Source organism: Notothenia rossii, assembly GCF_949606895.1.
Source record: "Notothenia rossii genome assembly, chromosome: 6".
Classification (NCBI taxonomy): domain Eukaryota; kingdom Metazoa; phylum Chordata; class Actinopteri; order Perciformes; family Nototheniidae; genus Notothenia; species Notothenia rossii.
The window spans coordinates 36690773-36703187 of record NC_136909.1 but is presented as its reverse complement, the minus strand read 5'-3'; the positions used below and the strand labels follow the sequence as shown (position 1 = coordinate 36703187).

The 12415-nt window shown below is 43.7% G+C and overlaps 1 protein-coding gene across 1 annotated transcript in view; it reads left to right on the top strand.

Moving 5' to 3' along the window:
* The window catches only part of LOC307044573 (ADAMTS-like protein 2), a 70564-nt gene that overhangs the window by 53323 nt on the left and 4826 nt on the right, over window positions 1-12415 (top strand). Inside the window, 5 exon segments of the mRNA XM_079689883.1 lie at window positions 7232-7358; window positions 7463-7676; window positions 9632-9787; window positions 11868-11912; window positions 11918-12037. Of these exon segments, the coding sequence (XP_079546009.1) occupies window positions 7232-7358; window positions 7463-7676; window positions 9632-9787; window positions 11868-11912; window positions 11918-12037 (662 nt within the window).

Here is a 12415-nt window from a genome sequence, read left to right as displayed (position 1 = left end):
GAATGCCAACCACCTCATCAGGATTAGAGAGGGAGACGAGTGGAAAATGGGGTTCAACACCCCAAGCGGACATTATGAATATCGGGTCATGCCTTTTGGACTATGTAATGCTCCTGCTGTATTTCAGGCTATGGTAAATTATATTTTGAGAGAGTATTTGAATGTTTTTGTTTTCATGTATCTGGACGATATTTAGATTTTCTCCCCAGATAGTCAGTCTCATGTCATGCATGTCCGCCAAGTTCTCCAGAAGCTTCTTGAGAATCAGTTGTATGCGAAAGCTGAAAAGCGTGACTTCCATGCAACCACTTTCTCCTTCCTGGGCTACATATTGTCACCGCCAATCAGGTGCAGATGGATCCATCCAAGGTCAGTGCGGTGACCAACTGGCCCACTCCTGATAACAGCAAAAGAGTCCAACAATTCCTGGGGTTTGCCAACTTTTACCGGAAGTTTATACGCAACTTCCGTTCTGTGGCCGCACCTTTGCATGCTCTCACCTCTAAGGTTTCTTTTCAGTGGACCCCCAAAGGCCGAGTCCGCCTTCCAGTGCCTCAAGATAAGATTCAACACGGCACCTGTACTCACTGTTCCGGACCCCCAGAGACAGTTTGTGGTTGAGGTTGACGCATCCAACGAGGGCATAGCGGCTGTGTTATCTCAGAGGTCCTCCGAGGATAACAGGATGCACCCCTGTGCCTATCTATCACGTAAGTTGACCTCAGCTGAAAGAAATGATGATGTGGGGAACAAGGAGTTACTAGCTGTCAAAGCAGCATTGGAGGAGTGGAGACACTGGCTAGAAGGGGCGGAGCAACCGTTTCTTGTTTGGACTGACCACAAGAATTTAGAATATGTTAGGAAAGCCAAGTGACTAAATTCACGCCAGGCCCGGTGGACTCTGTTCTTCAGCAGATTTAACTTTACATTATCTCTTCGGCCCGTTACACAAAACCGTAAGCCAGACGCTCTGTCTCGTCTCTTTGAGCCTGAACATAATGCCAAGGAACCAGTATGAACCCTTCCACTGAACTGTGTGGTTGGGTCGGTAACATGGCAGATAAAAACAGATGTCAAGCAGGCGAATGTTGTGAGCCTGGCACCCAGAGAGTGTCCAGGCAACCGCTTGTTTGTCCCTGTGTCTTTACGCTCTCAGGTAATCCACTGGGCTCACACGTCCAAGTTCACATGCCATCCGGGCGTCCGACGAACGATGTTTGCCATAAAGCAGCGGTTCTGGTGGCCCGCCATGAAAAAAGAGGTCTCCGAGTACGTAGCGGCCTGTCCAGTGTGTGCCTGGAATAAGACCTCGTCCCAGGCCCAGATGAGTCTGCTCCAGCCCCTCCCAGTACCTCAGCGACCATGGTCGCACATCTCCATGGACTTTGTGACTGGGTTACCGCCCTCCAAAGGTAACACTACCGTCCTGACGGTGGTAGACCGTTTCTCAAAGATGGCACATTTCATTCCTCTGCTCAAACTTCCCTCTGCCAAGAAGACGGCAGAGGTCATGTTAACTCACGTGTTCAGAATCCATAGTTTCCCAGTGACATAATTTCCGACAGAGGACCACAGTTCATTTCCAACTTCTGGAAGGAGTTTTGCCAGCTCCTCGGCGCCACATTCGGCTTATCTTCCGGTTATCACCGGTCAGACAGAGCGCCTGAACCAAGACCTCGAAACATGCCTCAGGTGCCTCGTGTCCCAGAAGCAGACCACTTGGAGCAATCACCTTACCTGGATAGAGTATGCCCTCAACACTCTCCCCTCGGCTGCCACGGATCTTTCCCCTTTCCAGTGTGCTAACGGGTATCAGCCTCCTCTCTTCCCTGCTAATGAGGAAGAAGTCAAGGTTCCATCCGCGCACGCCATGGTCCGACGCTGTCGGCGGGTTTAAGCCGGTGCTCGGCAGGCGCTACTCCGGACCTCGACCCGGATGAAGTCAGCGGCGGATCGTCACCGGTGTGCGGCCCCCCTCTACAGGGCGGGCCAGAAAGCCTGGCTCTCCACCAAGGATCTACCCCTACACCTTCACTCCAAGAAGTTGGCACCGAGGTTTGTGGGTCCTTTCCCAATTTCAAGAGTCATTAACCCTGTCTCTTTGCGCCTCAAACTCCCCAGATCTTTGAGGGTCCATCCCACGTTTCACGTGAGCAAACTCAAGCCAGTTCGAGAGAGCACTCTGGTTCCCACCTCAAAGCCCCATCCACCACCCCGGATCATTGAAGGCGGCCCGGTGTACACAGTCAGGAAACTTCTGGCGGTCCGCAAACGAGGCAGAGGATGACAATTCTTGGTCGATTGGGATGTTACAGCACTGAGGAGCGTTGCTGGGTCTCCTCGACTTTCGTTGTGGATAAGACATTCATCAGTGACTTCTATGATCGTCACCCTGAGCAGCCTGGGCCGTCGGGAGTCGGCCCTAGAAGTGGGGGTACTGTAGTGTCCCTTCAATTATGTTAAATTGTGTCATGTTTGTGATTGTCATGTTCATGTTAGTTTAGTCTATGTTCCACTTCCTGTTTTATTTTGGACTCACCTTGTCTCATTCCAGGTCCCTTTACTTCCTGCCTTGGTTCTTTTTCCCGCCATGGTCAGTGTCTGCCCCGCCCCTGATTGTTTCTACCTGTGCCCACTTACCTCATGTATATATTGTCCTGTCTTCCCTTGTTAGTTGCCGGTTCATCTTGTTCGTTGTCCCAAGAAGCCAGATCCAAGCCATCGCTTAAGAGATTCAGTGTTTTGCCTTTTTCCCTCCATGTGAGCGCTTGACTTTTGTCATTTTGTTATTTCCTCGAAAAGAGTGATTTTGTTTTTTGCAAGTGAAGATTATTTTTCTTCAAACCTTTTTTGTCTCTGGGTTGTGCATTTGAGTCCTCTAAACTATTGAGTTAAGGTTCCTAACACTCAGTCCTCTCCAGCCAAACCCACACTGAGGTTTCTCCCAAAGTCTCTGCAGCTCCCTGGACTCTCAATTGATCCAAACTGTGAATATGAGTGGGGAAAATTTGTGTAATAAATGCTTAGACAATAAGAAATATGAAGTTAACTGTAAGGAATGGCTCAGTTTTTTAAATAAACAATATTATTACTGTATTTCAATATCTCATGTCTGAAAGTTTAATTTAAAAGAAGAACAGGCACCTAAAATGAAGATTGTTATTTCAATACATTTAGTCTGGTTGTGGAGGAGGCACACAGGTAAGGGCACTAACTAGCTACCATCACATGTTACTAAGCTTGACTTTAATTTATTAAAAGTATAATTAAGTAACAGCAAAAAATAAATAAATAAAATCATGCAAAAATGTGGATCTTTGCTGGATCCACTGTTGAATTTACCACATATATATTTTAGAAACCTGAAAGTTTATTCCAAATCTCAATACCTTAGATTATTATTGAAAGTTTTGCTGAATAGTTTCATGTTCACTTACCTTAAGCAACGTAAAATGTGCAGACCGGGAGCAACAGACTTAGGTTAGCCGGCTAGCATCACAGAGCAGCACTGCTGAGCATGTTAGCTTAGCTTGTTAGCCTCGGCTAGCTCTGGAGCTTCCAGCTCGGTGGCAGCAAGTCCCTCCTCGGATCCGTCTCTTTGCCCTTATTTGGATCAGGCGGGAGTTAGACTCTGACGTCACTGTCGACACTACGTCCATTTATATATACAGTCTATGCATAACACACAAAAGGACGTGTAATAACCGGAAAAGCATATGATGGGACCTTTTAATATAATTCACTTTATTCCGTCAGATGAAGAACTGTGTTTGCCATAAGCAATTCCCTGTCACCAGCGGTGAACCGTCAGGGCCTTCAAGGTTCAGAGAATACCCTAGAACCATGGAACCATGGAACCATGGAACCCTGGAACGCGGCGGTGGCGGGTGTGTGTGTCTACAGAAGGTCCAGTTGTGATAGACACGGTTCGCCACTGGTAGTCACCATCAGGGGCGGCAGGCAACTGCTTGGGGCCCCGGACCAGAAGGGGGCCCCCAAAGAAGGTTGATTAAGAAGGTCCAAAGCAACGACAACATGAAACCCCCTTTTTTTCCCCTGGCAATGACATGTCGGGAAACCCCCTCAAGGGGGCCCCATGCATAGTTAGTTAGTGCGTTTGCCCCCCACTAATTTTTTTTTATACAAAGTCTCGTGAGTAATGTGCAGTACCGGAGTCCAACAGAGAGGCAGCAGCTGCGGGACAGTAGCCTAGAAGTGATCCTTCGTTAGACGAGTCTGCTAAGCGTTATGCGCTCCGCAGTACCTGAGCGTTCTCCACCCCCCGGTCAACAACTTCAAAATTCTGGGGTACTTATACCAGTGATGCAAACACAGGTATGGTGAAAAAAGAGAGAACTATTCGAAGCAGGAAAAAAACTGCGTAATATACCATCTGACAAAGGCCTGTGCTATAATGCTTCAATTAACTGGCTATTCTTTATAATATACTCAAATCAATAGGAGACAGAGATGTTATAAATCAAGGGTTTTTATTATTATGCATGCATGCATGCATGTGCACAGTGTGGCATGACCACCAAAACAGAAAGATATGGACACAAGATGTGTGCAAATGTATTTAGTATCCATGTGAACATGATTTAAGTGGGGTTGACCTAACCTCCTCTAGGGGGGTCCGGGGGCATGCTCCCCCTATGGGTACATCTTTCAACACCCATTTGAAACAGAACTGTAAGCAGATTTTTCTTTTGGGATATTTTACAAATCACTCCCTTTTTTAAACTCTATTCTTGTTATTTTTAACAACTTTTTTGTTACTGTCATATAGTGTTTTATACTTATATTTAGTCTCTAATGTCTCATTAATAACTATAATGATCATATCAAGGTGTGCCTTAACCTCACTGAGCTGAGGTTATTTGAGCCTCTCAGGAGAGAGCTCTCTTCGACCTGGTTGTAGAAAAGCTCTTTAAATTCGTTAGCATAGCTAGCTAATCAGATGCTAATAACAACAGATCGCCACTGTGCTTACAACTAAAGACACAGCCACACAAACACTGCGGCATGTGTACGGCTCCTTATGGGTACTGCAATATTTGAAGAGCTGGAGCGGCCTTCCGGTGCTCTCCGTAAGCACTCTAGTCTACACTCCTTTCAGACGAGACATAACCACGTGAAGACACGTTACGCTCGTGTTGTGTTCAAGGAACTTGGCCAGGAAAAACAGGCACTCGCTTGTTATTTTGCGATCTAGATTTCTTCTTCTTTTTTGAAGTGAGAAGTTGTCCGTCAGTCGGACGGACTAACGGACGGACCCCCCCCAAAACGAAAACTCTTCGGTTCTCCACGAATTACACAACTCACCCAAAGCAGCGTTAAAAAAGCGGGAGGCGCCGAAAAGCGACTAATTTGCATCACAATCGCTGGCCTGCAAAAGTGTCCATGAGATACATTTTGGCCCTTGGACAAATGTAGTTGGTGATCCCTGATCTACATGCTACCACTAAATCGGATAATAACAAAAGAACAAAATAAGTTACCATAGCTATGCGGATGACACACACATTTACTGTACATAACCATTTCACCAGGAGACTATGCTCCAATTCAGACACTGAGCAAGTGCACAAATCAATGACTGGATATGTCAGAACTTTCTCCAACTAAACAAAGATAAAACTGAGGTAATGGTTGTTGGTGCCAATGCAGAACGTATAAAAGTTAGCGCTACGCTTCAGTCTGCAATGTTCAAAACAACAGATAAATTCAGAAATCTAGGTGAAACAATGGACTCTGACCTGAGTTTCAACAGTCACATTAAAACAATTACTAAATCAGCCTACTATCACCTTAAAGGTGGGGTAGGCAAGTTTGAGAAACCGGCTTGAGATACACTTTTTGTTATATTCCATGGAATGCTCTTAACATCCCGATAGCAATGAATATCTTAAGTGCTTTGACAAAAAATCCATTAGCCGGCCCGGCTAAAATAACTGGATGGCCTACCTGCCTGTCAGCCTTCCATCTGTGCAAAAACTTATTGCGTGCCCTCATTGGTCATGTGCGCATTTGTGTGTGTTGGAGGAGGGGCTCTGTAAGGAAGTCTGAAGGAAGAGGCAGATTTTTTCCGGCTGTGTATTTTCAAATTCTAACACACTCGAGCTGGTTTCTCCAAAAATTACCTACCCCACCTTTAAGAATATATCTGGGATTAAAAGACTAAAGTCACAGCAGGATTTGGAAAAACTTGTCCATGCTTTTATCTTCAGTAGACTCGACAACTGTAATGGTGTCTTTGCAGGTCTCACTAAAAAATCTATTAGAAAGCTGCAGCTAATTCAGAACGCTGCTGCTCGAGTCCTCACTAACACTAAGAAAGAGGATCACATCACTCCTGTTCTGAAGTCTTTACACTGGCTTCCTGTGTGTCAAAGAATAGATTTAAAAATACTGCTGCTGGTTTATAAAGCTTTGAATGGTTTAGGCCCAAAATACATTTCTGATCAACTGCTAAATTATGAACCATCCAGATCTCGCAGGTCTTCTGGGACGGGTCTGCTTTCTGTCCCCAGAGTCAGAACTAAACATGGAGAAGCAGCTTTCAGTTATTATGCTCCAAATATCTGGAACAAACTACCTTTGCGTCAGGGTCCTGCAGGTCCGCTGCAACTCTTACTACTTTTAAATCCAGGCCGAAGACTTTTCTTTTTGCCGCTGCTTTTAATTGAACTATTCATATCTTAAACTGCACTGTAACTGCTATTCTTGTATTTTTTCTTTTAATGCCTTGCCTTGCCTTATTACACGGCTTAGTTGACTACACAATTTCGATAGCTCAATTTTGAAGAAGGAAGTTGAAAGTGAAGTGGTCCGGTTAACATCAGCTTTGTTTTCACTTTCTCCGTCAGGAAAAGAAATCCATGGAATACTTGTATTTGTGGAAGGCTAAACTGTCCGTAGTAGAGAAGTGCAAGAGAAGGAAAGTGGTTAACAAACATCCAGAGAAATCCGCAGAAGAAAACAGACAGTTAGGGAACACTAGAGGAATCGTGTTAACAGGAAAATCTAAACAGACTGAACCCTGATCCTTTCAGGGAGATTCAACATCCCATTCCTTTGCGTCAGGGTCCTGCTCACCCTGTCGGGTTCCCTTTAACTTTATTGACAGGCTCGCTGCATATGATCCTTTACATGAACTTCACATGTAGAATGTAGTTTTCTTGTGATTAAAATGTGCTATACAAATCATTTTCTTTTGCTCACAATCCAGGAGTGTCAAAATCCTTCGTCACATGTATCCGCTATGATGGCATCGAGGTGCACGACATGTACTGTGACTCTTTGACCAAACCGGAGCCGGTCCACGACTTCTGTATTGGGAGGGAATGTCCGCCCAGGTGCAATGAAACATTTTATTGTGCCAGATATATTTCTTGCAATCATACAATCTGAATATAACTGCACAGAGCCTTGATGAGATAGGATGAATGTGGTGTTTCAGATGGGAGGCGAGCAGCTGGAGCGAGTGCTCAAGGACTTGCGGGGAGGGTTTCCAGTTTCGCCAGGTTCGCTGTTGGAAGATGCTCTCGCCGGGCCTGGACAGCTCGGTCTACAGCGACCTCTGCACCATGGCCGACCTGGAGAGACCTGTGGAGAGACGGCCCTGCAAGAGCCCCGCCTGTGGGCCACAGTGGGAGGTGGCCGAGTGGACAGAGGTACCAGATAAGACTGTAATGATTCCCCTGCTGCGAAAGCGCTTGAAATATGAGGAGAACATTAACAAAGAGGTGTTTGTGTGGTGCAGGAATTAGTCCTAAAACCCGGATATAGTTAGCATTGTACAATTTTTTATTTTTTTTTTAAACGTGTTTTTGGTTGGATCTGTTCATTTTCCACGTATTGTTCTACATAAAATACCATAGTACCCCAAATGTGCATTCTCAAAGATTCTATGTGCCTTTTAAAACAGTGGTTGCACACGCGTGACAATTATGAAGTTACTAAATGTCATCACGCCAAATATTAGCCACATTTGGCTTAGCGATGGTTACGTGAAGTCATGCGACCATCATGTGGCATTTTACATCTGGAGTTTGTATTTACTCTTCAAAAATCATAAAATTGAAGTAAATATGTGCAGATTATCCTGCTGAACAACCGTAAGCATCATTAACGTATTTTTGCCAACTTTTCATTGAATTTAACATACTTGTTTTAAACGTGGTTAATACAAGATGAAAAAGATAGTATTTAGTATTTATTTACAAAATGAATTTATAAAAATAAGATACATTTAATCAAGTGTCAGAATCTTTTTCTTCAGTGAACTGTTCTATTATTTGCTTTTTCAGCCCTTTTAACAACATTTCTGATAATTATTTATCAAAAATCTTTTTGTGTTAAAGATCCCATGTCATGGCCATTTCTACTGATCATAATTCCATTGTTGAGGTCTACTAGAATAGATTTATATTGTGCAATTTTCCAAACTCACATTGGTTTCTCATACAGCATCTCTGTAAAGTATGTGTATTCACCAATTATTAAGCATTTTAAAACGTATGTGGTAACTTGCCAAAGTGCTTTGTTTTTGTTCATCAGTATTATAATCAAAAAGACAAATATGAACGTTAGTTTTTACTGAAATTATCAAATAAAGTCAACATTTCATTGAGCTGTGTGGGGTTTGTTCAACTTTTAAAAGATGTTTGAATGGTGATATACACAGAGATAGATGTTAAGGACTAACGTTTATAATAAATACATTTGTATTTAGCTCATAAATACATTTGTATTTATGATAAGAACTTTTCATACAATAATACGTATTGGGCTAATTTCTATTAATGTGGACCGGAGCGAGAGGGTGATGAGCATAAGTTTCACTTTCCTTTTTTATTTCAATTCCAACTTTGGTCATGAAGAATATGTTTCTCTGTTGTCCACGTTCATAAAGCATCAGAGCACGGTGCATAGTCTCTAGATGAGTTTACAGCAGTCCCTCGTTCTTATTATACATCCATGTTGTAGTCCGCTGTATAGGAAACTGTAGTTACCATAGTTTCCCCCACAGCAGCAGACACACATTGATGACGTGCATCATAAATACGTTGGATAGTGAAAGTGCAGTCGGATTCTCTAAAGTACCGCAGTCTCTTCTCCTAAATCCTTTTGAATTCTCCTATCCACTATCCCTTAACCCCGTGACGTTTCACTCAGAGGTCAAGGAATAGATGATAGGGTTAGACCTTAGGAGCTGATTTTTGGATTATCCGACCGCAACTTTTGTTTCGTGAAAGGCTGACAGAGGGTGCGGCCATAGCTCTGGGCGTGGCTACTGGGTATGAGAAATCTCCAACGAGGCGTTTTGGGGAGGTATTTTCTGTGTTAGAGTTTTACTCCCTACAGGGTGTACTTTGAGGGTTTTTGACTCTGCAGACCGTTTACATGCATAAAAACCTTCATAACACACAAGGGGACGTGTAATAACTGGAAAAGCATGACATGGGACCTTTAATATTCTGTGAAAGCACCAATAGTTAACCCCACAATATCGTGCCAGTATGGATATTGAAATCTTTGGTAAAATAAAATAGATATTTGACTTTCTTGCCCAGACAGAAGTAATAACTTAGAAAAATGTGTGTCTGTGTACCTCTTCTTGTTCTAGTGCCTTGCTAAATGTGGCCGCAAAGCTCAGGTGACCCGTGATGTCCGCTGCTCTGATGAGACCCGACCATGTGACCTGATGACCAAACCACCAAACATCAAAAACTGCACCGGGCCGCCCTGCGAGCGCCACTGGACCGTGTCAGAGTGGGGGCCTGTGAGTGTCTTACTCTGCATCAACACAGATATACTGTCTGACAAGATATACAGCTCTGGAAAAAATGAAGAGACCGATGCAAAAATGTGACAAATAAAATATTTATGATTATGATTCTAATGCAAAACCAGATACGGTTGCAATTTTATCTTGTTTTTTACCAGCGCTGGATGCAGTGGCGGCTGGTGGAAATTATTTTAGGTGGGGCTATTGTTATGGTGAATAAACCACACAGGGAACATTTTGAGAAATGACCTCTTAAATGATGACTTCTGGTGATGTTAGAGATATGAGAAGACTGATCAATACCTCCATAATCTTCAGTGTGGTTAGCTATGAATCTTCCAAAACTTCCAAACACCTTGTCCTGGACATAGTTTCTTCAGTAAACTGTGCAACAGTACAGTAGGCCCACACAAACTGCAGAACACCGGTTCTTTGGGAACACTCAAATGGTTTAATTCCCATTTAAAATCAGGAGACTAAATACGAACATTATATGCAGACACAGACATGGTTCAGAAACACAGAAATATTAGAAAACAGACCTTTAAGGCAAAAAATCTAGTTTGATGGATGCTGTCAAAACTCAACTACAATAATATGTGTGTGTGTGTGTGTGTGTGTGTTGATTTATCACGGGCACATAGTATCTGTCCCCGGCTGTTTGAAGAGCAAGCATGGGAAACAAAAGACAGCGTTTACCTGTTTGCATCCAGCTACTCACACACACAGTTACAATCACACTCCCTGTAATTGACATCATTAATAGATAGTTTAGCTTCTCACCATCATTTGCTGTGGCCCACTGATGTTAACGATCGTAGCTGAAAGGCTGCCTGTCAAACGTGAACATTCAGCCACGTGACTCGAAAACTCTCGCAAGAGTTTTACACAAGACGGATCCTTTCTAGCCATAAACCTGCACCGGGCGCTGACATTGGCGCCAGGTGATCATCAGATTTGACGACGCTGATTGGCTGAAATTATGTTTCGGAGGCATAGTTTACAGATAGCAACAGTCAGCTGCTAGTGGCTGCTGCTGCACTGGTTGAGGGCTCCTCTCTTAGCGCCCAGACGAGAGAGGGTAATGATACACGGGCAAGGCCAGGCAGGAAACATGTGACTTTAGACATCGTAAACACAATTTTAAATGAGATTTTATTGTAGATTGTACATTTTACTGATACCAATTATATAATATTTACCTTGTTCATTAAAAAAAAAATGTGGAAGAGGTGGGGCGGCGCCCCTAGCGCTCCTATGGGCCGGCCGCCACTGGCTGGATGTGTGTTTTGCCTTTTACCACCATGCTGCTTGCTGCTGTCAATATAATATTTACCAGCCAGGACTTGTTTTCATCTTGTGTCATCATGGCTTTTATATGTCTGTCTGTGGACACATTCTTTCACCAGACAATTGTATTATGTACACCTGTGCCATTCACAGAACCAATCAGAAAATAAGCACATTAAACTACATTCCAGATATTCCATCTGACTCCTAGCGGAAGCAATTAGCTCTTCCATTCCCAGTCAGTGATCTTACGTTGCTTCTGAGGAGAGTAGGGAGCCAAGGCTTATATCTCCTTTTCTCTATAAATCTTGACCCGACTCTCGCTCTTCGTCTCTTCGGGTTACCCTGCATCCTCTGTGTCCTTCAGATTTCAGTGGAGATAGTCTTTGTCCGAGTGCTATTCCTGCTTTAGCGCGATTAGCTTTTCCCTGGTGTAAACAAGACAGTATGTCATACCTCTGTTAAATTCATAGAACATGAGATCTTGTTAGATACTTTACTTACAATAAATAAGTGTTAACATGACTTTATCTGATGTGACATGGCCTGATGCAGTTGATTCTCTCCTCTGATGTGGTGTGATGTGACGTGATGCCACTTATATTCATGCAATGCTACATTTGTATTAAATATGATGTGAGGTGATCTGACTTAATGTGACAAGCAGCGTTTGACCCCAAGCTTTATTAAAAGACATGGCTCAGGAAGGCCATGATGGCAGTAGGAATGCATTCTCTGGATAATGAACAGCTAGTTTGACCCCTGACACTGTTGCACGTTGCAGTGCTCGGGGTCGTGTGGCCAGGGAAAGACGGTGCGTCACGTGTACTGTAGGCTCCGGAGGGTCGCGTGGTTCCTGAGAACCAGTGCTCTGCGGAGGACAAGCCACTGGCCATCCATCCCTGTGGTGAGAGAGACTGTGCTCCACACTGGCTGAGCCAAGACTGGGAGAGGGTGAGACACACATTCACAAATTCTGTTTATTATTAGACCTGAAACTGTGAATTATTTCTCATAACAACATTGGAATTATGTAATCGAACTGGTATTTTAAAGGTCACCTATTATGCAAAATCCACTTTTTCATGTCTTTTATACATAAACATGTGTCCCCTCTGTGTAAAGAGACTCTGAAAGTTTCAGGAGAAAAGATTGGCTCTCTTTTGTCCTGATCCATTTATATAAAAACCTGTCTGAAAATGAGCTGATCAGATTTTGGCCACTTTATGATGTCATAACGATTTTTTGGCTTGTGTAACCATTAGCCAAGCACCAACCAAGGTAACCCCCCCCCCCCCCCCCACCACACCTTATCACCTAAATCTCCTCCTC